This window comes from Lissotriton vulgaris, chromosome 9 (genome assembly GCF_964263255.1).
Source record: "Lissotriton vulgaris chromosome 9, aLisVul1.2, whole genome shotgun sequence".
Taxonomy (NCBI): domain Eukaryota; kingdom Metazoa; phylum Chordata; class Amphibia; order Caudata; family Salamandridae; genus Lissotriton; species Lissotriton vulgaris.
In genome coordinates this window covers 146,521,996-146,547,475 of record NC_141697.1, presented here as the reverse complement: position 1 = coordinate 146,547,475, position 25,480 = coordinate 146,521,996, and the positions used below count along the sequence as shown (strand labels likewise).

Below are 25,480 nucleotides of genomic sequence, written 5' to 3'. Positions count from 1 at the left end.
TCAGCGTTTTCTGTACGGGGACAGTTGTATTGGTTCCATCTATATCTCCTCCCCCATTGATGATTGATTGATTGTCACCCTGTCATCTTATGATCATGTGGCGCTTATGTACTATTGAGTCTATCTATGCGTGTGATGTTTGAGTTGTGTCTCATTGTGGAATGTGTAATGGTTTGATTGGTGGGTATGAATTGTGTGTTGGATTTGATTATATGAGATATATGTACTTGTTGTTTTTAAGTAAAAGAATCATGAAATGATCTGATATTTATTATGTCTATATTTGAATAAAGAAATGATTTTGAAAATCTAATACATGTATTCTTGCATCTGAAGTGTTGACCTTGCTTCTGGTTGCTCCTATGTTCATGTATATATTCTAGGGTCCTCTTAGGGCCCTACCTCTATTTTCCTGGCAGGTACTCCCTCTTTCTTGGTTGTTCATTATTTCCCTAGTCTACCTGCCTTTATCGTTTTGGGGGTCCCCCTTCTTTATAGTAGTTCCTCCCTAGTAAGAAACTGTTGTCCCATATACAGGTTACCCATCGTACAGCAGCCCCAATTTGTCCATTTCGTAATTACCATAGTACGACTCGTACGTTTAAACTGTTCCACTGCCCACAACGGGGCCTACGGGGCCTATAGCCCTCTTTTCACCGCTGTTTAAATTGCGATCTCCCAGACTGCGGCCACATGCCTTATAATATAGGGGAATCTAACGCGCAACCTCTATCCAATCCTGAGAAGATCAGACAGAGGGGACCCTGGATCAATGCCATCCAACAGCCACTACTCTCAGTTGTCATTCTCATCAAACCACTGTACTGCGTGTTGGAAATGCGTTGCTATTTAAAAATACCTCAACCGAGGAGCCTCCAACCCACAACGCTCCCACGTCCTTTGTAATGTGTCCAATTTCACCCTTTTCCTTTTAGAGCCTCACAGGATGTCTACCATTAGACGGTCTAGTCTGCGGAAATACGCCCATGGAATACAGTAGAGTGAAGACTGAAGAACGTATAAGCAACGTGGCAGGATGACCATTTTTATGAGGCCACCTGTCCCATTAAGGATGGAGGGAGATCCTGCCAAAACTCAATCGATTTAGAAACACCTTCCACACATCTCCCAATATTGTGCTCCAGATAGGCCTCCTGTGTGTGCACCAATTTGACCCCCAGGTAACGGACCGTATCAGTGACCCAGCACATCCCCACCCCAGGGAGCACACACTGCTCCACATCTCCCAGACAGCCCATCCGGAACAACTTAGATTTCCCACGGTTTAGGCAAAGGCTTGAGGTTCTACCAAACTATGCAGCTCCCGAAGGAGCTCCGGAACTGCGGTCCCAGGATGTCAGAGGTACACCAGTGTGTCGCTGGTTTACATAGACACCATGTGCACCATCGTCCCCTCCCGGACACCCCAATGTATCATTTGAGATCTGATAATGATTGCCAAGGGCTCCATCGTGAGTGCAAAAAGGAGCGTCGGCCGGGCAACCCTGTCGGGTACCCCATTGAAGCTCCGGACTGTCCGAGATCTTATTCCGGATACGAGCCGTTGGTTTATTATAAAGCAGGTTTAACCATCTCAGATAGTTGTCCCCCACTCCCATTCGTGCAAGTACCGCCCACAAATATTCCCACTTGACAGAAGCAAAGGCCTGCCTTATGTCTAAGAGACAGAGATCCCATTCCGATTTCTCAAGATCCAGCGCATGCCATATATGTGCGAGTCTGCACTGGTTAAATGTAGTATTCCGCCCAGGTATAAACCCAGACTGATCCGGGTGGACCAGCTGCGTCATGTAGGGCAACAAACGCGCTGCTAGCACCCCACTTAGCATTTTCTCATCTATATTCAGGAGTGAAATGGGCCTATAGAAAGTCGGGGAAAGGGTGTCCCTGCCCGGCTTGGGAATCATGGAGACCAACGCTTCCATCATAGTAGTGGGAAACGCCTCTTTAGTTAAAGCTTCAGTATACACCTCAGGGAGGTGATCCATCAGTTGCGGGGCAAACGTCTTGTAAAATTCAGCCGGGAGACTCCCGGGACATTTCCCTGGCTTCAGTTGTTTAATGGAGGTTAGTATTTCTTCTCTAGTGAGCGGCGCCCCAAGGGCCCCGCCTCATCCTTGCCAAGGGTAGGAAGCGTTATGTCGTTAAAGAAGTCCTGAAATGAGATTGGGCTAGTCCGGGAAATAGTTGAGCAAGTCTAGCGCAAGTGGGTTGCAAACTCTTCACGTCCTGCATGTAGATCACGCTCCCGGTACGATCGTGAAATTGTAACACTGATATGCGTTCTGTCCTGATAAGTTGTGCTAACAATGCCCCCGATCTGTCACCCTCCATGCAAAGCCTCTGCTGATAGGCAGTGTATTTGTGCTTCTCCAGTCTCTACATAACTTCAAGTAATTCTCCATGAACCTGCGTCCTTGCAGTTCTATCAGTAGAGTTTTAATATAACGTGGGCTCTAGGGCATTTAAACGGCGCTCCTTGGAGATGATATCCGCACCAAATTCATGGTGGACCCCATAAGTGGTCTTCGTCCCCCTGATAACGACCTTCATGGCCTCTCGTTCTGGAGAGTGAGCGTTGGTGGACCCCAATTCTCCCCAAAATAATGTTGGAGAGCCTCTGTAACAATCCGTACAAATGGAGGGTCTGTAAGGGCTTTGTCTCAAAGCCACCATAATTGAATGGGTGGTCACCCCGGTCCAGAGGACAAGGTCAGCAACAAAGGCGCGTGGTCAGACGGGTACCGTGGTAAGGATGAAATGGCCCGTACCGTAGCTAAGAGACCTGGTGTAAGGCAACAATGGCCATGCCGCAAAAAGGTGTTGGCGCCCAGAGTTAAACACCGTTTTGGTGGGGTTACGAGCTCTCCACTCATTGCGTAACTGCAGATCCTGAAAAATAACCCTAAGGGATATCTTCATACAGAGTTCATTATTTTCCCTGGAGGGCTCCCGATCCAGCGTCCCATCAAAGATACAATTAAAATCACTGAAGAGAAGAATTTCAGCACCCATATAAGGTAATGCTGCTTTCAGGACTGCCGGATTAAACTCAGAGCTATCCAGATTGGGCGGGTAGACATTTATAATACATAGTTCCCTCCCTTCCCATCTTCCAAACAGGATAACGGATCTTCCTTTGGGATCAAGAACATGGTGAAGGTGCTGGATGTGTTCCCCAGGGGCAACCCAAACCAGGTCTCCTGGAGCCCCGCAATCGCTACTCCATATCTCTTCAGGAAAGCGTGCACTCTACGGCGCTTGTCCAGCCTGGCCATCCCGCGGACATTCCAATTAAGAACTTTCAGTGTCTGCGTTGCCATAAGAATATAGGAATATCGGACATGTCCCTTCCCTCTTCGTATACGCTCCACCCTGCACCCCTAGTATTATGTAGATGTGTTAGCGAGACAACAGGCAAATGTAGGCCAAGCAGTCTTTAAAACACCGTTTCAAAAAACTACGATCACTACAGGTTAGCCACTGCTTTGGGAGTATACTGCTGTATAGTCTATGCAAAGCATGTGATGTACAGCTCACATGCCTTGAAAGGATAATGTTACTTATACAGTGAGCATCTGTTCTTGGCACGTAGAGCTGTAGATTCACATGCACCCACCTGCCTCCCCAGTCTCCAGTGGTTGTTGTAGTTCTTCAATTTACATTCATACGCATGGACATCTCTCTATTCTACCCTCACTAACTCCATTCTCACACTGCGAGAAAACAATCTAACAATGGAGTTGAGGAGCCACCTTACCTCATGACTGGAAAGACTTCTTTGAAGAAAAACTATTTGAATATATCCAGAACCAACACTAGATGGCTTGAGTATGCAGCCAAACCGGCATCATCTACACTTGTGCGGGTGGTGCAAGCATATGGGTGCAGGGCCCGTTATAAATCTGAAAAGATTCACAGGGGTTTGTGATAGAACTCCAGTAAAAACCTTGCCCTCCACAGCTTTGAACTCACAAAGATTTATTACAGCGACACGTTTGACCCGAACTTGGTCTTCGTCACGGGCAATCAATAATACACTATGCCCCATCACCTTATGAAACAAACAAGGGGCCAACATGCCATACTAAATAAAAGACAGAGGTGACCGCGTCCGAGCAAGCTTCGTAAATAGAAATGTATACATAGAAGTAATGAGAAAAATTCTTGAATTTCTCACATTTGTAAAAATAGATTGAATTCAAAGTGAAAGAAATGTGTAAAATAAATTAAATACATTTTGGAGATAAAATTGACAAGATTGCACATCTTGAAAACAAGTGTTCTACTGCTCTCAATCAGGGTACTGCTTTCGTTCAACAATCCATGAGAGTGTATGTATTTTCCTGCTGTCTCCTTCATGTTCTACTTCCCCCACTTAAATATCTATTTCCTCTCCATGTTGCTCCCCCCTGAAGTCCGAGGCTGTCCAATGCTTCCCTCAGCCTGACTATTTTTTGTTTTTTGCCATTGCCTCAAACTCTGCAGTTACTCCAAAGCCTGTTTTCTATTGCCCCACCAACGCTGTCTTCTCTTACTCACCCACTTAGCCGACCTTCATAAATGTTTTATTCAGTGTTCTCAGGTACCTACAACTGTATTTTTCTGCCAGACCGCGTTGTTAACAATAAGTTTGTTTGCTCAAATTTAAATTATTTTGAATTTACCCCTACAATTTGTGTCTGACATGTTAGTACAGTAAATAATAAATACAATAGTTCACATCACGCTTTATACACACACACATGCTCATACATCCTCATGCATGGCTGCCATTACACAGGTGCGTGTGTTTAAGTTATTGTCGTGTTTCTGTTTTTTTTTTTTTACTGATTCTTTAAAGCATCAACAAAAGCGTTGCAAAGCCATTTGGTTGCAAAGGCGAAATCTTTTGGCTTTGCCAATGGGGATTTCAAATGTTTTTAATATCATAAATTAGAGCCTCAGATATTTTGCAGTTTGCTCTATTTGAGCTAGTATTACTTTTGTACATTTCTGTGTTTAATTTTCTAAGAATTCAAAAAGAGTCTTACTTGTTAAGTAAGTAATCCAAGATTTTATTGTGGAGTATTGTGACTAATTTGGTTATAGTATGTTTGCTTCTTTTATTTATTCACATATAGGTGTCTCTAAAAAGTAAACCTGTCCGCAAAATAATCCAGCGACGAGCACCTGCTTGCAATAATGAATTCTGCCGACTTGGATGCATTTGTGCAAGCATTTCCCAGGAAAAGCGCGAACCTACACACTGCAGGCGACCGGAGTGCATGTTTGGTTGCACTTGTCTAAAAAGAAAGATGATGTTAGTGAGGGGTGGACCCAAGGACAAAACAACAATTAAGAAAGAAGACGAAGACAACCTGCTCTCAGAAACAATTGGGCAGGATCCACAGATCGCTCTTAAGGAAGAAAAGCTTGAAAGCGAAGAGGATGAAAATAGTATTTATGGAAGCCATCAAGTGAAACTAGAGTACAGTGAGTATTACAGTTGCTTAAATTTAAGGCTATAACATGAGGGTTAAAACCATTTAATCACAGACATGCAGTGATCCTGAATTTATACACAATTAGAAAGGTGTAAATATTAAAAATCAAAGTTGAGGTGCTTTTGTTCAGACGTTTTCGCATGCAGCACCAGTTTTTCATGTGTTTTAGTGTTTGTGCTATTAAACAAAATCTTCAGAAATGCTGTCTACTACTGCTAGTTTACAGTTGTTTTCATTTGAGGTTTATTTTATAAATTAAACTTTCTCTTTTTGTTTTTCTTTTTTTTCATTGCTCTGTATTTAGTGGTAAAGCATTTGGCTATTTCTTTTTCCTGTATATGCTTTTTTCATCTAAAAACTAAAATGATCTCTATTTCCTGACATAGACCAGAATTTAAGGTGCTGGAACCAAGACACCATCGAATTGGTTTTGCCCTTCGGCATAGGAATAGTTAACTGGTTTACCCCACAGAAGTATGACGAACATCTCATGGTGCATATACCCTATAACCTGATTATTATCACTGGCCACGTGATTTTGTGCACTGCCCCTGTCCAGCCAGGAGAACATGTATACTCACATATCATTAGAGGGCTATCATCACTGAGGGAACACATTTTTGATTGGCCCTAGGTTTGTCTTCCTTAAGACATGACCACATAGAGGGCCTTCACAGTCTTAAACCCCTGTTGCAACATCCCAGGAGAGGTACCAGAGAAACATATAGGAATAGAGATCTGGAGATCAATGGGAAATTGCCTGGATTCTCTCTGAGCAGTTTTTTTTTGTGTAGACCCAGAACTGCAAAATAACATGCTCTCTATAGAGGATTAATGACACGTATATTGGGCTGGATCCTACCTTATCCAGAAAACCGGGATGGCTTTGTCAATAATGGTTTCAAATATTTTTAATAAAGATAAGATCCATAGGCATTTTCCGGTTTGCTCCATTTTACCACCAGCTATACTCTTTTAGTCTTGGATGTTGAAAGAGGGAGTCAGATAGATCCTGACCAGCTTGATTTTTCTTTGTCTAAGAGAATCTGAAAGAAACAGGTTAGTATTAGATTCTTTACCTTAGAATATCCCTAGGCGTCAGACTGGATCCGGAAATTTTTGCGTAGCCGTACCCTTGCGCGTCGGTAGGCCTCGTCTGCGGCTCCGCGTCCGGCATCTGCATCTGAAAGAGACACGTTAGTGATAGATTCCTTACCTTAGAATATCCCCAGGCGTCAGACTGGATCCGGAAATTTTTGCGTAGCAATGCCCCTGCGCGTCTGTAGGCGTCGTCTGCGGCTCCCCGTCCGTCGTCGTTAGCGCCGGAATGACGTCGTCGGAGTACTTAAAGGCCGCCCATGCGCGCTGACGTCAGTTCTTCTTTTTTCCGCGCCAGCTAGCGCAGATACGGAGAAGCTCTACCCCCAGTCAATTTTTGACTGAACTTTTTGATCTTTTGATCACTCTTTTTTGTCGAGTCTTCGACTCTATCGGTGCCGGTAGGAATGCCCGGGTTCAAGCCCTGCTCGAAGTGCGATCGACTGATGTCGGTCACGGACCCCAATCGCCGGTGCCTGAAGTGCTTAGGCCTCGACTATGACGATCGAACCTGCTCCGACTGCCGGGCCCTGACGTCGAAGGCTAGGCGGGAGCGGTCCCGCAAGCGACTCGAGCTGAGGCAGTCGGCCCGCGCCGCTCCAGGTCCCTGTCCCGGTCCCACGGGAGGTCGAGCGACAGGTCGCGAGGTCGGAGTCATCGAAGCTCCGGGAGTGGACACCGGTCGTCAGGTTCCAAGTCCTCAGGTAAGAGGCATGAGAGGTCGGAGCGACGTCATCGGTCCTCCGACCCACCCCGACGCTTGCACGATGCGGCTGGGCGCTCGGGCGACACCGCCCACGCGGCTCCGCGGGAGTCGCTAGCGTCGCCACCTGCCCCACACCTTCGGGTCCCTGGGCACGGCGCGACGCCGGAGGAGATCGAGCGGTACCTCATGGCCCTGAGGACCCTCCCTCCTCAGTCGGTTCCCGTGACGCCTTCGGGCCCAACCGTTCCATCTGGAGGTCCTAACGGGTCGGGTGCTTCGGCCCCGGCGCCGCCCGCGACTTCGGTCTCGGCGCCGCAGGACCTCACCGGATCCGGGGCGTCGACCTTACGTCCTCACCGGCGCCGTCCCCACATGTGTCGCCCCCGGCGCCCACTGTGGTTGCCGTCCCCATTGTTTCCTGCGGTCCGACTCAGGTGCCGGAAGGGCGCTGCTGGGCGCCGATTCCGTCGGCCTTTGGAGATTTTTATCTCCACGAGGAGGCCCTGTCTACTAATCCTGGTTTACAGGACACAGGTGACAAGGAAGATTGGGAGGGGTCCGAGGACCCTCTGGCACTGGATTGCCAGTGTCAACAGGACTGGACATATGAGCTTGGGGAGGCCAGTGGCCTTGACACTTCGCCAGACACTGGATTTAGCTCCCCTCCGACTGTGGCTTCGGAGGCGGGCTCTACATATAGTGTAGTGTTGACAAAGGCAGCTAAGGCCTTAAACCTTAAGCTCCCCGTCACGGCCGTGAGGACAAACCTCCTCACAGAGGTCCTCAAACCGCAGGCAAGCTCCAGTGAGCCTCTGCTGCCGTTAAATGAGGCCTTGTGTGACGTTCTTGTGGGCACTTGGTCCAAGCCCGCCACAGGTCCGCCTGTGGATAGGAACGTGGCCAGACGCTACCGCCCGGCCCCGGGCGACCCATGCTTTTTGTCCACCCACCCCACCCCCGAGAGCCTGGTCATCCAGGCCTCCAACTCCCAGACCGCATTCCCGTCGGCCCCCCCCCCCCCCGACAGGGAATCCAAGAGATACGAACAGTTTGGGAAGAAGGTGTTCTTGTCTGTTAGCTAAGGGCTGCGGTCTGTGAATACCGCCTGTCTCTTGGGCCGCTACACCCACACTCTGTGGGACACGGTTGCGGAGGTGCTGCCACAATGCCCGGAGGAGGTCCAGGCTAAACTCGGCCAAGCCCTTGGGGAGGGCCGAGATGCAGCACGTTTTTCTATCTGGTGTGGGCTGGATACAACGGACTCACTGGGCAGGGCGATGGCAACGAAAGTGGCGGTTCGACGCCACGCCTGGTTGAGGTCCGCCAACTTCTCGGCCGATGTCCAGGCCACACTCCTGGACATGCCATTTGATGTCCGTCGCCTCTTCTGCGACAAGGCAGACCATGCGCTGGAACGTTTTAAGGACTCCAGGGCTACGGCCAAGTCCTTGGGCCTCACGGCTCCACGCCAGCAATCGGGTGCCTTTCGTTCCTTTCGTGGCCACAGAAGGGGCGCCCCCCCCCCCCCACGTACTGCCAGCCACGCACAGCAGAATGTTCAACAGCACGGTGGCGGACGTGGAAACCGCCATGGCGGCGGTCGGGGACCACGGCGAGGCCAGTCCACACGTCCCTCAGAAGCACCTGCCTCGAAACCTTCCTAGTCCTAGTTTTCAGGCCCATGTGACGCCTGTGGGAGGCAGGGTTCGCAATCACCTCTCCCACTGGCGCACAGTCACTTCGGACAGGTGGGTGCTGCAGATCGTCTGAAGGGGCTACTCCCTCCCCTTCGAGGCGTCCCCTCCATCCATGCCACCGCAATGCCACCGCGTGTCGGGGGATCACTTGCAACTTCTGCAAGAGGAAGTCACGGCCCTCTTGGCCAAGGGGGCCATCGAGCGCGTTCCTGGGCCAGAAGTAGGGTGTGGATGTTACTCCCACTACTTCCTGGTACCCAAGAAGGGCAAAGGGGGCCTACGCCCTATCTTGGACCTGCGGAACGTCAACTGCTTCCTACGGAAGGAGAAGATGCTGACTTTGACTCAGGTCCTGGCTGCCCTGGACCCGGAAGACTGGATGGTAGCGTTGGACCTGCAGGACGCTTATTTCCACATCCCCGTCCTGCCGGCCCACCGGCGTTACCTGCGGTTCACGGTAGGCCAAGAGCACTTTCAGTTTACCGTGCTCCCCTTCGACCTTACCAGCGCCCCACGGGTGTTCACGAAGGTGATGGCGATGGTCGCGGCTCATCTGCGCAGGCAAGGGGTGTCAGTCTTCCCCTACCTCGACGACTGGTTGTTGAAGGCGGGCTCGCCTCAGACAGTCTTCAGCCACCTCCAGACTACGGCCGACCTCCTGCACTTGCTGGGGTTCTCCATCAATGTGCCGAAGTCACACCTGTGCCCCTCTCAGAAGCTCCTCTTCATCGGAGCGGTTCTCGACTCGGTGCAGTTTCGGGTTTACCCGCCCGAACAGCGGGTTCGGGATACACAGGCTCTGATTCCCATCTTCCAGCCGTTATCCCGAGTCTCAGTCAGGTTGACGCTGCGGCTTCTGGGGCTGATGGCCTCCTGCATCCTTCTGGTGCATCACGCCAGGTGGTGGATGCGGGCTCTGCAGTGGGACCTGAAGTTTCAGTGGGCCCAGCATCAGGGCAAACTGTCCGATCATGTCTTGATCTCGGAGGGCACTTCGAAACAACTGCAGTGGTGGCTCACGGACCGCGACTGGGTCAGTGGCAGATCCCTGTCCCTACCCCTAACATGGAGAAGTGTGGCTCACTGGTTAGAGGAGGCAGACCTGGAAGCAGAGGTCAGCCCGGGACCAGGGTTCAATTCCTGGCTCGGCGGGGTCTTGAGTCCTAAAATGTCCATTGACTCGACAATTCTCGCTCCAGTGCCTACTCGATTCACGGGTTCACACTCTGCGACTCTGGGCAATAGCTTGCTTAATCTCCACAACGGCCCCTCGCGGCGGGATGCCTGGCTTTCACCTTGCGGATACCCTGCCGGGGTTATCTCACAGGGGAATACCAGGACGGGTTCCCTAAGCAAGCGCTTAGAAACCGCTCGGTGATTTGCGCTATATAAATTCCTGTACATTTACATTTACATTTACCCCACCCGGAGCACGTGGTTGTGACGGACGAATCCCTCCAGGGATGGGGAGGCCATATGGGAGAGGCGGAGATCAGAGGCCTCTGATCTCCGGCGGAGTCCCGGCTCCATATCAACATGTTGGTGCTGCGGGCGATTCGTCTAGCACTGAAGGCATCCCTCCCCTCTGTCCTGGGGAGTGTAGTGCAAGTGTTCCCCTATGCCAGGAGGCTCTGCGCCTCTGGCAATGGCTGGAACATCGGGGCGTGACCCTGGTGGTTCAACACCTGGCAGGCTCTCGGAATGCCAGGGCGGACGAACTCAGCCGACGGTGCATGATGGATCACATTGGAATTTCCAAGGCGGCACTCACTCGGAGGCGCTTTTCGTCGCGAGTGGAGTTGCAGTCTATTGCACGCCTTTCCGCCTATACCACTTCTGCCCAGAGTGCTTAAGAAGATCAGGCGCGACCGGGCCCAGGTTATCCTTGTGGCTCCGGACTGGGCACGAAGATACTGGTATCCCGAGCTACTCAGCATGTCAGTCGATCCCCCGATTCGTCTGCCTCTTCGGGAGGACCTTCTGTCGCAGCAGCAGGGGACGGTGCTGCACCGGAACCTGTCCAGTCTCCACCTACAAGCTTGGAGATTAAGCAGCGACAGTTGAGGCCATTTGACTTGCCTTCTGAAGTCTGTGATATCATTCTGGCAGCCAGGCGTCCCTCCACACAGTCGGTATACGCCTGCAGGTGGAACAGATTTGTGGCATGGTGCACAGCAAAGGCTGTAGATCCTCTCTCTGCACCCCTTTCTGAAGTGCTGCTCTTCCTTCTTTCCCTTGCCCAGCAGGGCTCTGCTCTGGGCACTCTTAAAGGGTACCTTTCTGCTCTTTCCGCCTTCTTAAGGCTACCTGATCAGCCTTCCTTATTCAAGTCCCCCATTGTAAATAGATTTCTGAAGGGCATCACACACATGTTTCCTCCTGTTCCCTTTGTGATGCCCCAGTGGGACTTGAATCTTGTTCTCACTCTTCTGATGTGTGTTCCCTTTGAGCCGCTCCATAACTGTCCTCTCCGTCTTCTCACATTGAAGACTGCTTTCCTGGTCGCCATCACCTCTGCCAGGAGGGTGAGTGAGCTCCAGGCTCTTTCTTCTACTCCACATGTCTTATCTGTTCATCCGGACAAGGTGGTGCTGCGTACACGACCTTCCTTTCTGCCCAAGGTTGTCACGGCCTTCCACATCGGGCAGTCCATAACTTTGCCCACCTTCTTCCGCCTCCGCATCCCTCGAAAGAGGAAGAGAGGCTCCACCGTCTGGATCCAAAATGTGCGCTCTCCTATTACCTAGATCGCACACGCCAATTCCGGGTGGATGACCAACTCTTTGTTGGTTACGTGGGCGCGAAGAAGGGAAAGGCAGTACACAAGAGGACCATTTCGCTGTGGATCATCTTGTGTATTCAGGCATGTTACTCCATAGCGAAAAAGGAGCCCCCTGCTGGATTGTGGGCTCATTCCACTCGTGCCACGACAACAACAACAACTGCCCTGGGCCGAGGAGTCCCCTTACAGGACATTTGCCAGGCAGCGACGTGGGCCTCGCTGCACACGTTCACAAGACACTACTGCCTGGACAGTCCAGTCCGGAGGGATGGCTTCTTTGGCCGTTCCGTCCTCCAGGACTTTCTGGTGTGATATTGGTTCGCAGACCCACCACTGGGGTTGGTATTGCTGCGGTATCTATTCTAAGGTAAGGAATCTATCACTAACGTGTCTCTTAACGATATATCTGTAAGAGACATTAGTTAGTGATAGATTCCTTACCGACCCACCCATCCTCCCCGTTCTGCGAACCGATATCTAGGGTTGTCATCCCCTTTCAGGGCCCTAGTTTCATGGCACCAGTGTTGGTTCTATCATGGCTCTGCGTATCTGGCGTGGAGAAGCTGTGTATCAGAACTGACGTCAGCGCGCATGGGCGGCGTCTAAGTACTCCGACAACGTCATTCCGGCGCTAACGACGCCGACGACGGACGCGGAGCCGCAGACGACGCCTACCGACACGCAGGGGTATTGCTACGCAAAGATTTCCGGATCCAGTCTGACGCCTTGGGATATTCTAAGGTAAGGAATCTATCACTAACTAATGTCTCTTACAGATATATCGTTACGCAAGTAGTAACTTGTGCGTCGGATGACGTCGCCGGAGTACTTAGACGCTGTCCTTGCGCACTGACGTCAGTTCTTGTTTTTTCCGCGCCAGCAAGCGCAGGTCCGGAGAAAGTGGTAACCTTTAGTCCATTTTGGGATCTTTTTGATCTGTTGTTCGAGTCGAACGACTCCGACAGTGCCGGTAGGGATGCTCGGGTTCAAACCCTGCGTCGACTGCAACCGACTGATGCCGGTTACTGACCCCCATTGCCGGTGCCTTCACTGTCTGGGCCTCGACCACGACGAAAAGTCCTACTCCGACTGCCGGGCCCTGACGTCCAAAGCTAAACGGGAGTGGTCCCGCAAGCGACTCGAGGTCCGGCAGTCGGCCCCGCGCCGCTCGATGTCCCGGTCCGCGAGGAGGTCGAGGGACCGGTCGCGGGGTCAGAGTCATCATAGCTCCGGGTGTCGTCACCAGTCTTCGGGCTCGAAGTCCTCAGGTTAGAGGCACAAGAAGTCGAAAAGGCGTATTCGCTCTTCTGACTTCCTCCGACGCTCGCGCGACGAGGCCGGGGTTCGGGCGACACCGCCCCCGCGGCTCCGCCAGAGCCGCAGGCGTGGCGGCCTGCTCCATACCCGCCGGTCCCTGGTCAGAACGCGACGCCGGAGGAGATCGAGGCGTTCCTCGCTGCCATGAGGTCCCTCACTCCTCCATCGGGTTCCGCAGCGCCTTCGGGTCAAGCAGCCTCGACTGGGTCCCCACGCGGGCCAGGTGCTTCGGCCCCTGCACCGTCGGGTGCTTCGGCCCCGGCGCCGTCGGCGACTTCCTGGTCCTACCCTCGATTCGGGTCCGGTGCTCTCAACACCGATAGGAGTTTTCTATGACCCGGCCCCATCCTTTGACCCTGAGTATCAGGAGATGGGGGGCGAGGAGGATTGGGAGGGGTCCGACGACCCACTGGCATGTGAGTGCCAGTCTTCCCAGGACTGAACAGGTGAGCTTGGGGAGGCCAGTGGTCTGGACACTTCGCCCAACACTGGTTTTGTCTCCCCTCCTACCGTGGCTACGGAGGAGGGGTGGGGAGGCCACATGGGAGAGGCAGAGATCAGAGTTCTCTGGTCTCTGGCGGAGTCCCGGCTCCACATCAACCTTCTGGAGCTGCGGGCGATCCGGCTTGCACTGATGGCATTCCTCCCCTCTGTCCGGGGGAGTGTAATGAGGGTGTTCACGGACAACACCACCGCCATGTGGTAGTGCAACAAACAGGGCAGGGTGGGGTCGTGGACCCTATGCCAGGTGACTGGCAGTGGCAGTGGCTGGAACATCAAGGCGTGACCCTGGTGGTTCAACACCTGGCAGGTTCCCTGAACGCCAGGGCGTACGAACTCAGCCGTCGGTGCATGATGGATCACGAATGGCGTCTGAACTCTGACCTCTTTCAGCAGTGGGGAGAGCCTTGGTTAGTTCTATTCGCCACAGAAGAGAACGCGCAATGTCATCAGTTCGGAGTGTTGGAATTTCCAAGGCGGCACTCGCTCGGAGACGCTTTTCGTCGCGAGTGGAGCTGCAATCTGTTGTACGCCTTTCTCCCTATACCACTTCTGCCCAGAGTGCTGAAGAAGATCAGGCGCTACAGGGCCCAAGTTATCCTTGTGGCTCCGGACTGGGCACGAAGATACTGGTATCCCAAGCTACTCAGCATGTCTGTCGATCCCCCGATTCGTCTGCGTCTTCAGGAGGACCTTCTGTCGCAGCAGCAGGGGGCGGTCCTCCACCCGAACCTGTCCAGTCTCCACATCCATGCTTGGAGATTGAGAGGCGACTGTTGAGACCATTTGACTAGCCTCCTGAAGTTTGTAATGTGATTCTGGCAGCCAGGCGTCCCTCCACAAAGACGGTATACGGCTGCAGGTGCAACAGATTTGTGGCATGGTGCGCAGTAAAGGCTGTGGATCCACTCTCTGCCCCCTTTCTGAGGTTCTCCTCTCCCTTCATTCTCTTGCCCAGCAGGGCTCTGCTCTGGGCACTGTAAAGGGCTACCTTTCTGCCCTTTCCACCTTCCTAAGGGTACCTGATCAACCTTCTTCGTTCAAGTCCCCGATTGTAAATAGGTTCTTGAAGGGCATCACTCATATGTTCCCCACTGTTCCTTTCGTGATGCCCCAGCGGGACTTGAACCTGGTTCTGTAGTAGGGGATCTCTGTGTATAGTCATAATCTAGTGAGTAGTGTAGGAAAGTAGGGTCTGCAATCCTATGATCACCCCAGATTTTTTCTTTTTGCTTCACTGGCTTACGACTTCTCTGGCTGTGGGCCTGCTAATCAGACCCACAGCCTTGCTGTTCTCTCACTAAATTGACACGTGTACCTTAGGTGCATTTACCAATTGGTACTGGGCCACCTTATCAGACCCTGTAACTCAGGGCATAGGTGTACCCAGGGCCTACCATGGGCTGCAGCATGTATTATGCCACCCCTGGATGGCCATCTAAATCTGACACAACTGGCTGTACGACAGCTGGGGCAAGGTGGTGTAATCACCCTTTTCTTTAGATATAGTATACCTATATCTAACCCTAAAATGGACACACAGATTCCTATCAGTCACTCCTATGGCAGGCCTTGACAATCCTGAAGGCAGAGTGCTTGGAATCGTGTGAGATGGTGCTCTGGCATGAGCTGAGCCCGTTTGCAGCTTGCGGAACCAAGTCCTAATAGCTGTTCCATGATAACGCATACCATATACTCTTAAGTGCATTATAATCCTCCTGGTTATATGCTATCTTTGGTATCGCTTTATCGAAACATGTCGAGTAAGGTGTCGTACGAATTGGAATACTAACCCCTCGCCAATTCTGGCGACGGGGTTAGCATTCCACCCTTCTAGAGGGACACGACATGTATGTAACTGTGAACCCCGGTTAAAGTTAACTCAAGCCTCAGCATCACAAAATGGATGCTGCCACCACAGACACAAGTCTGACCCCCTGCAGCTGGGAGTCCTTCCAGCGAGGGGAGCCTGGACAAAGGGTTTCCTGTCAGGGGCGGTGCTAGCACCATCCCAGACAGGGTTTTGTGTATCCTGGGTAGGCAGGGCTTTAGAGGAAGGTGACTGCAAGTGGCACCCCGGTGCTCACTATGCATCTGCCGGCTAGAACCAATTCCAGGGGCACACCAGCCCCTGAGCTGGGGAAAGTCCGGCATGGGAGAGGGGTGTAACCACCCCCCTTCCTGGTCCCACCCATGGGCAGGACCTAGTCGCGTGCCAGCCCCTTTTCCTAGTATAAAGATAGGAGCGGGCCCCCTACCAAATTAGATCATCTTTGAATCCTGAAACTACTTTCTACGAAAGGAACTCTCGACTTCTTCTCAAGATTTCTCCCTTGTGGCTAAGGAGTAGTCACCCTGCACCCGCAGGCACCATCCAAGAACACTGCGGTTTGCTGCACGTCCTTCCTCCGGAATCCGACTGACCAGCACGACGAGACCCGGCTTCCCTGGCACCTCTGACCTCTACCCACATCGTCAGCTCAGCTGAGATCCGTGGGTGCGACCAGACCTCGAGGGACCGGCCATCTTCAAGACTGCACAACGCTTGCCCAGCACGACCGCCGAGGGATCCTCGAGTGAGTGCTTTGGGGTCCGAGAAGCCCCAACCCTGAGCAGCTCCAGCACCGAAGTTCAGCCCTCCAGCATCCACCAGATCTGCGTGGGGCCCTTCTGGTCTTTGCTGCTCACCGCGTTGTCTGGCTACTAGCCCGCTGGCTTGTGGCCTTCCCGACGACGAACGACGACATCAACACTGCTGGTCTGGTTGCTCCAGACTGGCTCTTGCTCCCCTCCAAAAGAGGAGCACCCCGAACCCTCCTGGTCCACTCCAGACGCCATTTTGAGTCCACCGCGTGGGCTTGCATTTGCCAAGACTTGTTGCCCCAATCCTGGGTCCAGCGACGTCGACAGCAGATACCATCGTGGGACAGCTCGCACCTCCATCCTGGTCACCGACAACGCCTCCTGGTCCGTGAGACTGCAGAGCCCAGCGTTGCCCACTCACCTGGTCGAGGTGACTCCATCCGGTGCCATCCTGGTGCCCATCTAATCACTGGCTAGTGATTCAGAACTTGGTCCCCTCTGCTTACAGGTGTCTTCCATCTCCGATCCAGGCTTGGATCCATCCGAATCTCTTCACTGGTCGCCTGCCAGAAACTTCTTCTTTCAGGCTCCATAGACTGCAACGAGGATTCCCGACGTCTTTCCAGACCTATGCAGCCGCAGCCCCTGGGCTAGGTAACTTCAGCATTTCGGTGCCCCAGCATAGCTCACTATCCAAGGGTCCAGATCCTTTTTCGTTTCAGCTCTACCTGGATTCGTCCGATATCACTAACTTTGTAAATTCTAGCATCCATAGACTTTGTCCCGCATCCCGCGTGAGAGTGCACACTCTGCACCCGAGTCCCCTAGGCCTCCTGCTAGTAATCTGAAGGTTCAGTAGTCCAGTCCTAGCAATTCCAAACCCTATGAGATTAGTACTTACCTGCTAGTAATTTCACATTCTACTTCTAGAGTATATGGTTTTTCGTGCCCCTTGGGCATTTGTGTAAATTGTGCAACTTAAAGTATTTTCGTAAGAGTTTTGTTGTGTGCTTAGCACCCTGTCCTCATAAAGAGTACAGGGCTGTTGTAATCTAAATAAATACAATGTTTATTTTCATAACACTTGTGTGGTGTCCTTTCACTTGGTGTTCAAGGGGTATATGTGATGGTATAACAGCTGGCTTAACACGCCCTCTAGAGTTTAGCCCGAAGACTGCTCGTATCCATGCTACTAGGATAGCTGGTCTATAAGGTTGACTTACAACCAATCATCAATAAGGGTTGTTTGGCTGATACAAAGTGCTCACTAGAATAGTGAACATTATATATCAGGCCAACTTCTCACAAGTAGTCCCGCCCATGTGCGAGGACCCCGGAGCAATCAAAAATGATCTCTTAGGTGTCGAAAAATGCAGAACTGCACAGACACTTAAGAGACAATTAAAGACAGATAATGCAGCCTATAAAACCAGGCTACACTGTCCAGTACTCCAACTAGACAATCCACCAAAAATCCACAAACAGCAAAGCCTGTCCAGAATTCCCTTGCCTCAGCAGCAAAACCCCTCTGTAATGATAGAGAGGAAGACATGGACAGACAAGCCCCATAGGCTGCCATTATGTGGCTCAGAACAGGATACTGTGCCTTTAAGAGAACTTTCCAGAACTTCACAGTATCCCAGAATGCACTGCAGGTCCCTTTTACTTTCAGTTCGTTTTTCCGTCTCCTGCAAGCAGGACTCTGGAGCATTGAGCTCTCCCTTTTCAAGGGTTTATTGGTGATTTTTCACTTTTGTTTCAAGTTGAGTGCTTTTCTAAAGTACTTGGTGTCTTCTTCTTGTTTATTGCACCCTTTTGATTGTCAAATATGCCTGCAATATTTGACAAATGTCCGGAGTGCTCCAGGAAGAAGGCCAAATCAGATCCCCATGAGGTGTGTATCCTCTGCCTTTCCTCTTCCCATGTCCCAGAGGAGTGTGTGATTTGTCAGGGCTTCTCTGGCATGACCCTGAAGGAAAGAAAGAAGATCAGGCTTCAGGGCCTTGAGGAAAGAAGGCTGAAGGCGCAAGGTGGGTCTGGAGGGGCTTCCTCTGTCAGTGCTGAGGCCCCACTATGTATTACCTCAACAAGCAGGGGGGCTCGAGATCACGCACTCTGTCGCAGGAGGCGCAGGCGATCCAGCGATGGCTTCTGGCCAGAGGATTGACGATAACGGTGACCCAGCACTACGGCGTCGAGAGGGATGACTACGGTCTGTTCCCCGTCTTCTGGGGCGAAGCAACGTCGACGCTCGACTTCGAAGGAACTGAACAGACCGCCGTCGAAGTCTCCTGTGACGATTTCGTCGGCTTCCTCGTCGGAGTCATCGTCGAGTGATCGACGTCGAAAGGCCAGGCGTCTGCGATCGCCGTCGAGGCAACACCGCTGTTCGCCGTCAGCGAAAATGAGAAGATCGTCGTTGAGTGGATCCTCGTCGTCGAAGAGAAGATATGTCGAGGCGACCTTTGACCCTGTCGACCAGGTAGGTCGCTCCCCCCTGCCACCACACGGTCCTCCCGTGCTGTGCTGCTGCGCTGCCCGACCAGTCTGCGTGCTGCTACCAGACTCTGCTCCTGTATACCCTCCAATGTCCCCTCGCACCCTTTGCTCCTGTGCCCTCCCCGCTCTTCTTTCCAGTCCGTGTATTGTATTGTTAAACCTCTGTCTGACTGTGCCTTTTTAGCCTTCGTTGTGTCCCTCTCCCCCCTCTTTTGCCTTCTGTGCCCTCCCGCCTCGCCCTCGGCCTGTATTTGTACTGTTGCTAGAACTTGTGTTGTAGTAATGACTTGTACTCGGTTTATTATTCCGTGCCCCTCGTTCCCTTTTGCCTTCTTGGCCCCCCGCCTCCCGCCTCGCCCCCGCTTCCCACCGCTGCTCCCTGCGGCCCCCTCCCCCCCCGCCACTCCCATTCGCCTCCCAGCTGCTCCTCCCTCCCTCGGCCCCTCATATGGAGGCCGCGCGGTGGTAAAGGGAGCGACCTTTGACCCTGTCCACCAGGTAGGTCACTCCCCCCTGCCACCACACTGTCCTCCCGTGCTGTGCTGCTGCGCTGCCTGACCAGTCTGCGTGCTGTTACCAGACTCTGCTCCTGTCTACCCTCCGTTGTCCCCTCGCACCCCTTGCTCCTGTGCCCTCCCCGCTCTTCTTTCCAGTCCGTATATTGTATTGTTAAACCTCTGTCTGACTGCCTGTTTAGCCTTCGTTGTTTCCCTCTCCCCCCTCTTTTGCCTTCTGTGCCCTCCGGCCTCGCCCTTGGCCTGTATTTGTATTGTTGCTAGAACTTGTGTTGTTGTTGCCAGTATACGCCCGTCCGCGCCTGGACCGCGCCTAGCGCCTGGACCCCTGGCCCCCGCTGTGAGAAGGTAGCCTGATATGCAGTGCTCACTATTCTAGTGATCACTATGTATCAGTCCACACGACCCTTATTGATGATTGGTTGTAAGTCAACCTGATAGACCAGCTATCCTAGTAGCATGGACAAGAGCAGTCTTTAGGCTAAACTCTAGAGGGCATGTTAAGCCAGCGGTTATACCATCACATATACCCCTTGAACACCAAGTGAAAGGACACCACACAAGTTGTTATGAAAATAAACAGATATTTATTTAGAACACAACAACGCTGGACTCTTTATGAGCACAGGGTGCTAAGCACAATACAAAGCTCTTAGGAAAATACTTAAGTTCGCACAATTTACACGAATGCCCGAGGGGCACGAAAAACCATATACTCTAAAAGTGGAATGCGAAATTACTAGCAGGTAAGTACTACTCTCATAGGTTTTAGGATCGCTAGGACTGGACTACTGAACCTTCAGATTACTAGCAGGAGGCCTAGGGGGGATCGGGTGCAGAGTGTGCACTCTCACGCGGGATGCGGGACAAAGTCTATGGATACTAGATTTCGTAAAGTTAGTGTTATCGGACGAATCCGACTAGGTAGAGCTGAAACGAAAAAGGTTCTGGACACTTAGATAGCTAAGCTATGCTGGAGCACCGGAGTACTCAGTTTACCTAGCCCAGGGGCTGCGGATGCATAGGTCTGAAAAGATGTCGGGAATCCTCGTTGCAGTCTACGGAGCCTGAAAGAAGAAGTTGCTGGCAGGCGACCAGTGATGAAGTTCGAAGTGATCCAAGCCTGGATCGAAGATGGAAGACACCTGTAAGCAGAGGGGACCAAGTTCTGAATCACTAGCCAGTGATTAGATGGGCACCAGGATGGCACCGGACGAAGTCACCTCGACCAGGTGAGTGGGCGACGCTGGGCTCTGCAGTCTCACGGACCAGGAGGCGTTGTCGGCGACCAGGATGGAGGTGCGAGCTGTCCCACGATGGTATCTGCTGTCGACGTCGCTGGACCCAGGATTGGGGCAACAAGTCTTGGCAAATGCAAGCCCACGCGGTGGACTCAAAATGGGGTCTGGAGTGGACCAGGAGGGTCCGGGGTGCTCCTCCGTTGGAGGGAAGCAAGGGCCAGTCTGGAGCAACCAGACCAGCGAGGAAAGTATCATCGTTCGTCGTCAAGAGGGCCACAAGCCAGCAGGCAAGTAGCCGGACAACGCGGTGAGTAGCAAAGAGCAGAAGGGCCCCACGCAGATCTCGTGGATGCTGGGGGGCTGGACTTCGGTGCTGGAGCTGCTCAGGGTCGGGGCTTCTCGAACCCCAAAGCACTCACTCGAGGATCCCTCGGCGGTCGTGCTGGATAAGCGTAGTGCAGTTCTGATGATGGCCGGTCCCTCGAGGTCTCGTCACACCCACGGATCTCAGCTGAGCTGACGATGTAGGTAGAGGTCAGAGGTGCCAGGGAAGCCGGGTCTCGTCGTGCTGGTCAGTCGGATTCCGGAGGAAGGACGTGCAGCAAACCGCAGTGTTCTTAGTTGGTGCCCGCAGATGCAGGGTGACTACTCCTTAGTCACAAGGGAGAAATCTTGAGAAGAAGTCGAGAGTTCCTTTCGTAGAAAGTAGTTTCAGGATTCAAAGATGATCTAATTTGGAAGGGTCCCCGCTCCTACCTTTATTCTAAAGAAAGGGGCTGGTACGCGACTAGGTCCTGCCCATGGGTGGGACCAGGAAGGGGGGTGGTTACACCCCTCTCCCATGCCGGACTTCCCCAGCTCCGGGGCTGGTGTGCCCCTGGAACCGGTTCAAACTGGCAGATGCACAGTGAGCACCGGGGTGCCACTTGCAGTCACCTTCCTGTGAAGCCCTGCCTACTTGGAATACACAAAACCCTGTCTGGGATGGTGCTAGCACCGCCCCTGACAGGAAACCCTTTGTCCAAGCCTCCCTCGCTGGAAGGACTCCCAGCAGCAGGAGGTCAGACTTGTCTGTGGTGGCAGCATCCATTTTGTGATGCTGAGGCTCGAGTTAACTTTAACCGGGGTTCACAGTTACATGCATGTCGTGTCCCTCTAGAAGGGTGGAATGCTAACCCCGTCGCCAGAATTGGCGAGGGGTTAGTATTCCAATTCGTATGACACCTTACTCACATTTTACAGAGAGAGCAGTAGGCCTGGGGTCCTGATTGGCAGGGTCCCAGGTCGACTATGTCAGAAACCAGCAAAAACACAGGGCAAGAAGTTGGGGGCAACCATAGTCAGGAGGTACCTTCCTACACAACCCCCCCCCCCCCCCCCCCCCCCCCCCCAAACGAAAGGAGATAAGGCTATCCTTGTCCAGGTAAGCCTCTATTACCTAAGTGGCCATATAAGGAAGGACCAGCTCTGGCTTGGTTCCCCCTGTGTCATGGTCCACTAGGCAACCCCTCACCCTAAGGGTATCTGAGGGTCTCCACCATAGGGAATCTCTGTCTTTGGTGTGTCTTGGGAAAGAAAAAGGCTGATGCTGGGATGGAGTGCTGAAGTGAGGCTCCTCTACCTTTGGGCCCAACTTCCTCCAATCACCATCCATCATGTGTGCCTTTCTTTCCTTAGCTGAGATGCACTGTGCTCTCAGGGTCAGCCTCTGGCTACATAAAGCTGGAGGCTGAGTCCCTCTGTTTGGCTTACTGGAGGGACAGGTCAGGTTTGGGGTTTTTAGGCCCCAGGTTTGGCTGTGCCCAGCAGTGTCCAGCTGTGGGAGCTCCCTAACTACTTTTAAGGGGGATCCCTCTGGAGTCTGATTTATTTTCACTTGGGTAGGTTTACCAGCTTCAGTGATCCTAATCTGTTGATTAAGGAGTTCTGTTGGACAGGGGGTCCCTTGGGGTCCACCACTGGCCTCCCTGTCCTCTTCAGCCCTAGGCTGGCTGAGGCAGGGTAGAGAGGGGCAGGTTACCTGCTCCAGACTGGGTCCCACCTTGGAAGGGTCCACTGACATCAGGGGCTCTGCCAGGCTAGGCCTGACTACCTCTGGGGCAGTTCCTTCACAAGGGGTCAGATCAGTTCTCTTCCAGGGGATCCTCATCAATAGTCATAAGCATTAGAATATTCCCGCCTATGTGCGGGACCCCGGAAACACTATATTATATGTGCCCCACATATAAATACACATATATATAAATAATATATATATAAAAAACAAGCAATAGCAGCCAAATCACATTAGAGCTGAAATATGCTGTGAAGAATTTCCACCATACATGAATAATAAGCATTAGAAACAGGAGAAAACAACACCAAAGTTTGTTTAGGAATTGTTTTAATGCTCATAAAGCAGTAGAAATTCTCAGAACTCACTGGAAGCATAGGAAGCTCCCAGGCTGCATTGCAAACACACAGTCTAACCAGACTGAAAAGCTAACCTGTAGCTAAATAACAAAAAACTGACACTGTGCCTTTAAGGCACTCATGACCCCCTGAATCCCATCATGCCTCAGGAGTGGCAGTTAGGTCAGTTGTTCTTTCCGGCTCCTTCAGTGAAGGACCCTGGTTTCACAGCTCCACTAATTTTCAGATTTTTTGCAGAAAAATTGCTTCTTTTTGAAACTTTTACTCTTACTTCGACGTCTACCACCTGGTCAAGTAAGATACTGCTTTTTTTTTTTAGCAGTTTGGAGGGCATTTTACTTCGAAAATGCCTTCTCTTTTTGATAAATGTCCTTCTTGTAACAGCAAGAAGGCCAAGACAGACAGCCACGAGGTCTGTATCGTTTGCCTGCCTGATGACCATGATCCAGACACCTGTCCACATTGTGAGAACCTGTCAGGAAGGACTCTCAAGGACAGGGAGAGAATTCGGATTCATGGCCTGGCCCACAGAGCTTCGAGAGGGAGATCTCCAGTGAAGAAGGGCTCCAAGAAGGCCCATTCGTCTTCAAAGAAGAAGTCTTCACACCCTTCTACCTCAGCGTCGGGCTCGGCGCTGAGAAAAGATCCACAAGAGGGACTTTCCTCTGGGAAGCTGCCGTCGACGGCGGGCTCGCCGTCGGGAGGAAGGCCAGGTACGTCGACGACATCGAAGGCACCGGCGCCATCTTCGAAATCGCCTCCGCCGTCGTCAACCGGGCAGCGATCGGCGTCGAGGAAGGCTACTCCGCCGCCGTCAACCGGGCGACGGTCGGCGTCGAGATCCATTACCCCTCCACCGGCGTCAACCAGGCGACGACCGGCGTCGAGGGACGTCACCTCGCCGTCGTCAACCAGGCGACGATCGGCGTCGAGAAGGGTGACTCCTCCGCCGTCGACAGGTGCTCGTCGATCGGCGTCGAGGACGCGGTCTCCGTCGGTGCAGCAGCAGCGCTCGGCGTCGAGGGTGCCCAATACCCCTCCGCCGTCGTCGGACAGGCATCCGACGTCGAGGCATGGCTCTACGTCGGCGACTGACCATCGCCGTTCGACGTCGAGGCAAAAAGCTCCGTCGACGACACGGCGAGACCGTTCGGCGTCAAGAGAGAAGCCTCCGTCGGCGACAGGACATCGTCGTTCGACGTCGAGGCTGAGGTCCCCGTCGACGACCGGACACCACCGTTCAACGTCGAGGCAGAAGGCTCCGTCGGCGGTTGCTCATCGCCGCTCGACGTCGAGAGACTACGAACATTCTCAAGGACATTCGAGGTCGAGATTGTTTGATCACCCAACTCCTCGGAAGCAGTCGGCTGCGAGAAGTAAGCGCTCGACGTCGAGGCACTCGGACACGATTATGGTGACAGAATCTGCTTCTCACCATTCTTCTTATCGGTCCTCGGGCTCCTCTACTGCGCATTCAAGATCCAGAAGCCCTGTGCACAGGACTCCTGAACGTCGTCCAGACCCTTCTGCGGGGCGCATCAGGCTGTCGCCGAGATGGTACAGGTCCCTGGACCATTGGAGAGACGATGGGCCTACCAGGCGTATGCAGGAATATGCCAGCCCACGCCACAGGTCAGCTCTCCAGGACCTGGTGGAGGAGATGGACAAGCGTAGCCCTCCCAGGCGCTCAACGCCTGTGAATCTACCCACCAAAGCGCCAAGGAGGCCCCGCTCGCCTACAAGGGAAGCTAGACGGGATGGTCGGGGAAGATCTAGATCGCCTGCAAAGGATCCTAGACTGGATGGTCGGAAGACCTCTGTCCCTCCCCGGGGCAGATCTCCTGTGCGGTCGCCGACCAGATCCCCCAGGGCGTCCCGATTCCCTAGAAGAGGCCATCGTCCAGGGGGCCGGGTCAGGTCTCGCTCTCCTAGACGGGAGGAGCGTTCCAGGAAGTCGAGGGAGCGGGGACGCAGTTCTCGCCATCGACGTAGACGTACCCCGTCTACCTCTTCCACTTCATCTACCAGATCGTCAAAGAGGGACTACTCTCCGACTTTGACGGACAGTCCAACGTCTATTGGCACGTACCTGAACGTTCTGCAGAGAGGTGCGCTTAAACTGAACATCGAAATGTCTGTCCCTCAAGTGACGACGACGGTCATTTTCGAAACCTTGCACAAAAAGGCCATCTCCAGACCTCTGCTGCCCTTGGTTCCGGGGATTATGGACCCTGTCAAGGAAGTTTTCCTAACCCCAGCGACGATCAGAGCAGTGCCAGCACGCATTACAAAGAAGTACAAACCGGCGGCTTCTGACCCGGTGTTTGTGAAGTCTGACCCTCCGGCGGACTCTTTCGTCGTGGCAGCGGCGAGAAAGACACATGCGGTTGCTGGTTCATCGTCGGTCCCACCAGATAAGGACAGCAAGACCCAAGACTCCTGGGGTCGGAAGGTTTGCAACTCTGCTGCCTCCACTCTTAAAGTCGCCAGTGCAGCTGCGCTCCTGGGTCGGTATGACAGAGCCTTATGGGACTCGATGGAGAGATTCAAAGCCAAGCTGCCGAAAGAAGACCAGCAGGACTTTGAGGAAACTGTTACGGAGGGGTGTCTGGTGGCTAACCA

At 52.7% G+C, this 25,480-nt stretch overlaps 1 protein-coding gene across 1 annotated transcript in view; it reads left to right on the top strand.

Moving 5' to 3' along the window:
• Window positions 1-25,480, top strand: part of MGA (MAX dimerization protein MGA) — a 734,728-nt gene that overhangs the window by 236,302 nt on the left and 472,946 nt on the right. Inside the window, exon 9 of the mRNA XM_086937233.1 lies at window positions 5,145-5,496. Within this exon, the coding sequence (XP_086793359.1) occupies window positions 5,145-5,496 (352 nt within the window). The remainder of the gene's footprint in view (window positions 1-5,144; window positions 5,497-25,480) is intronic.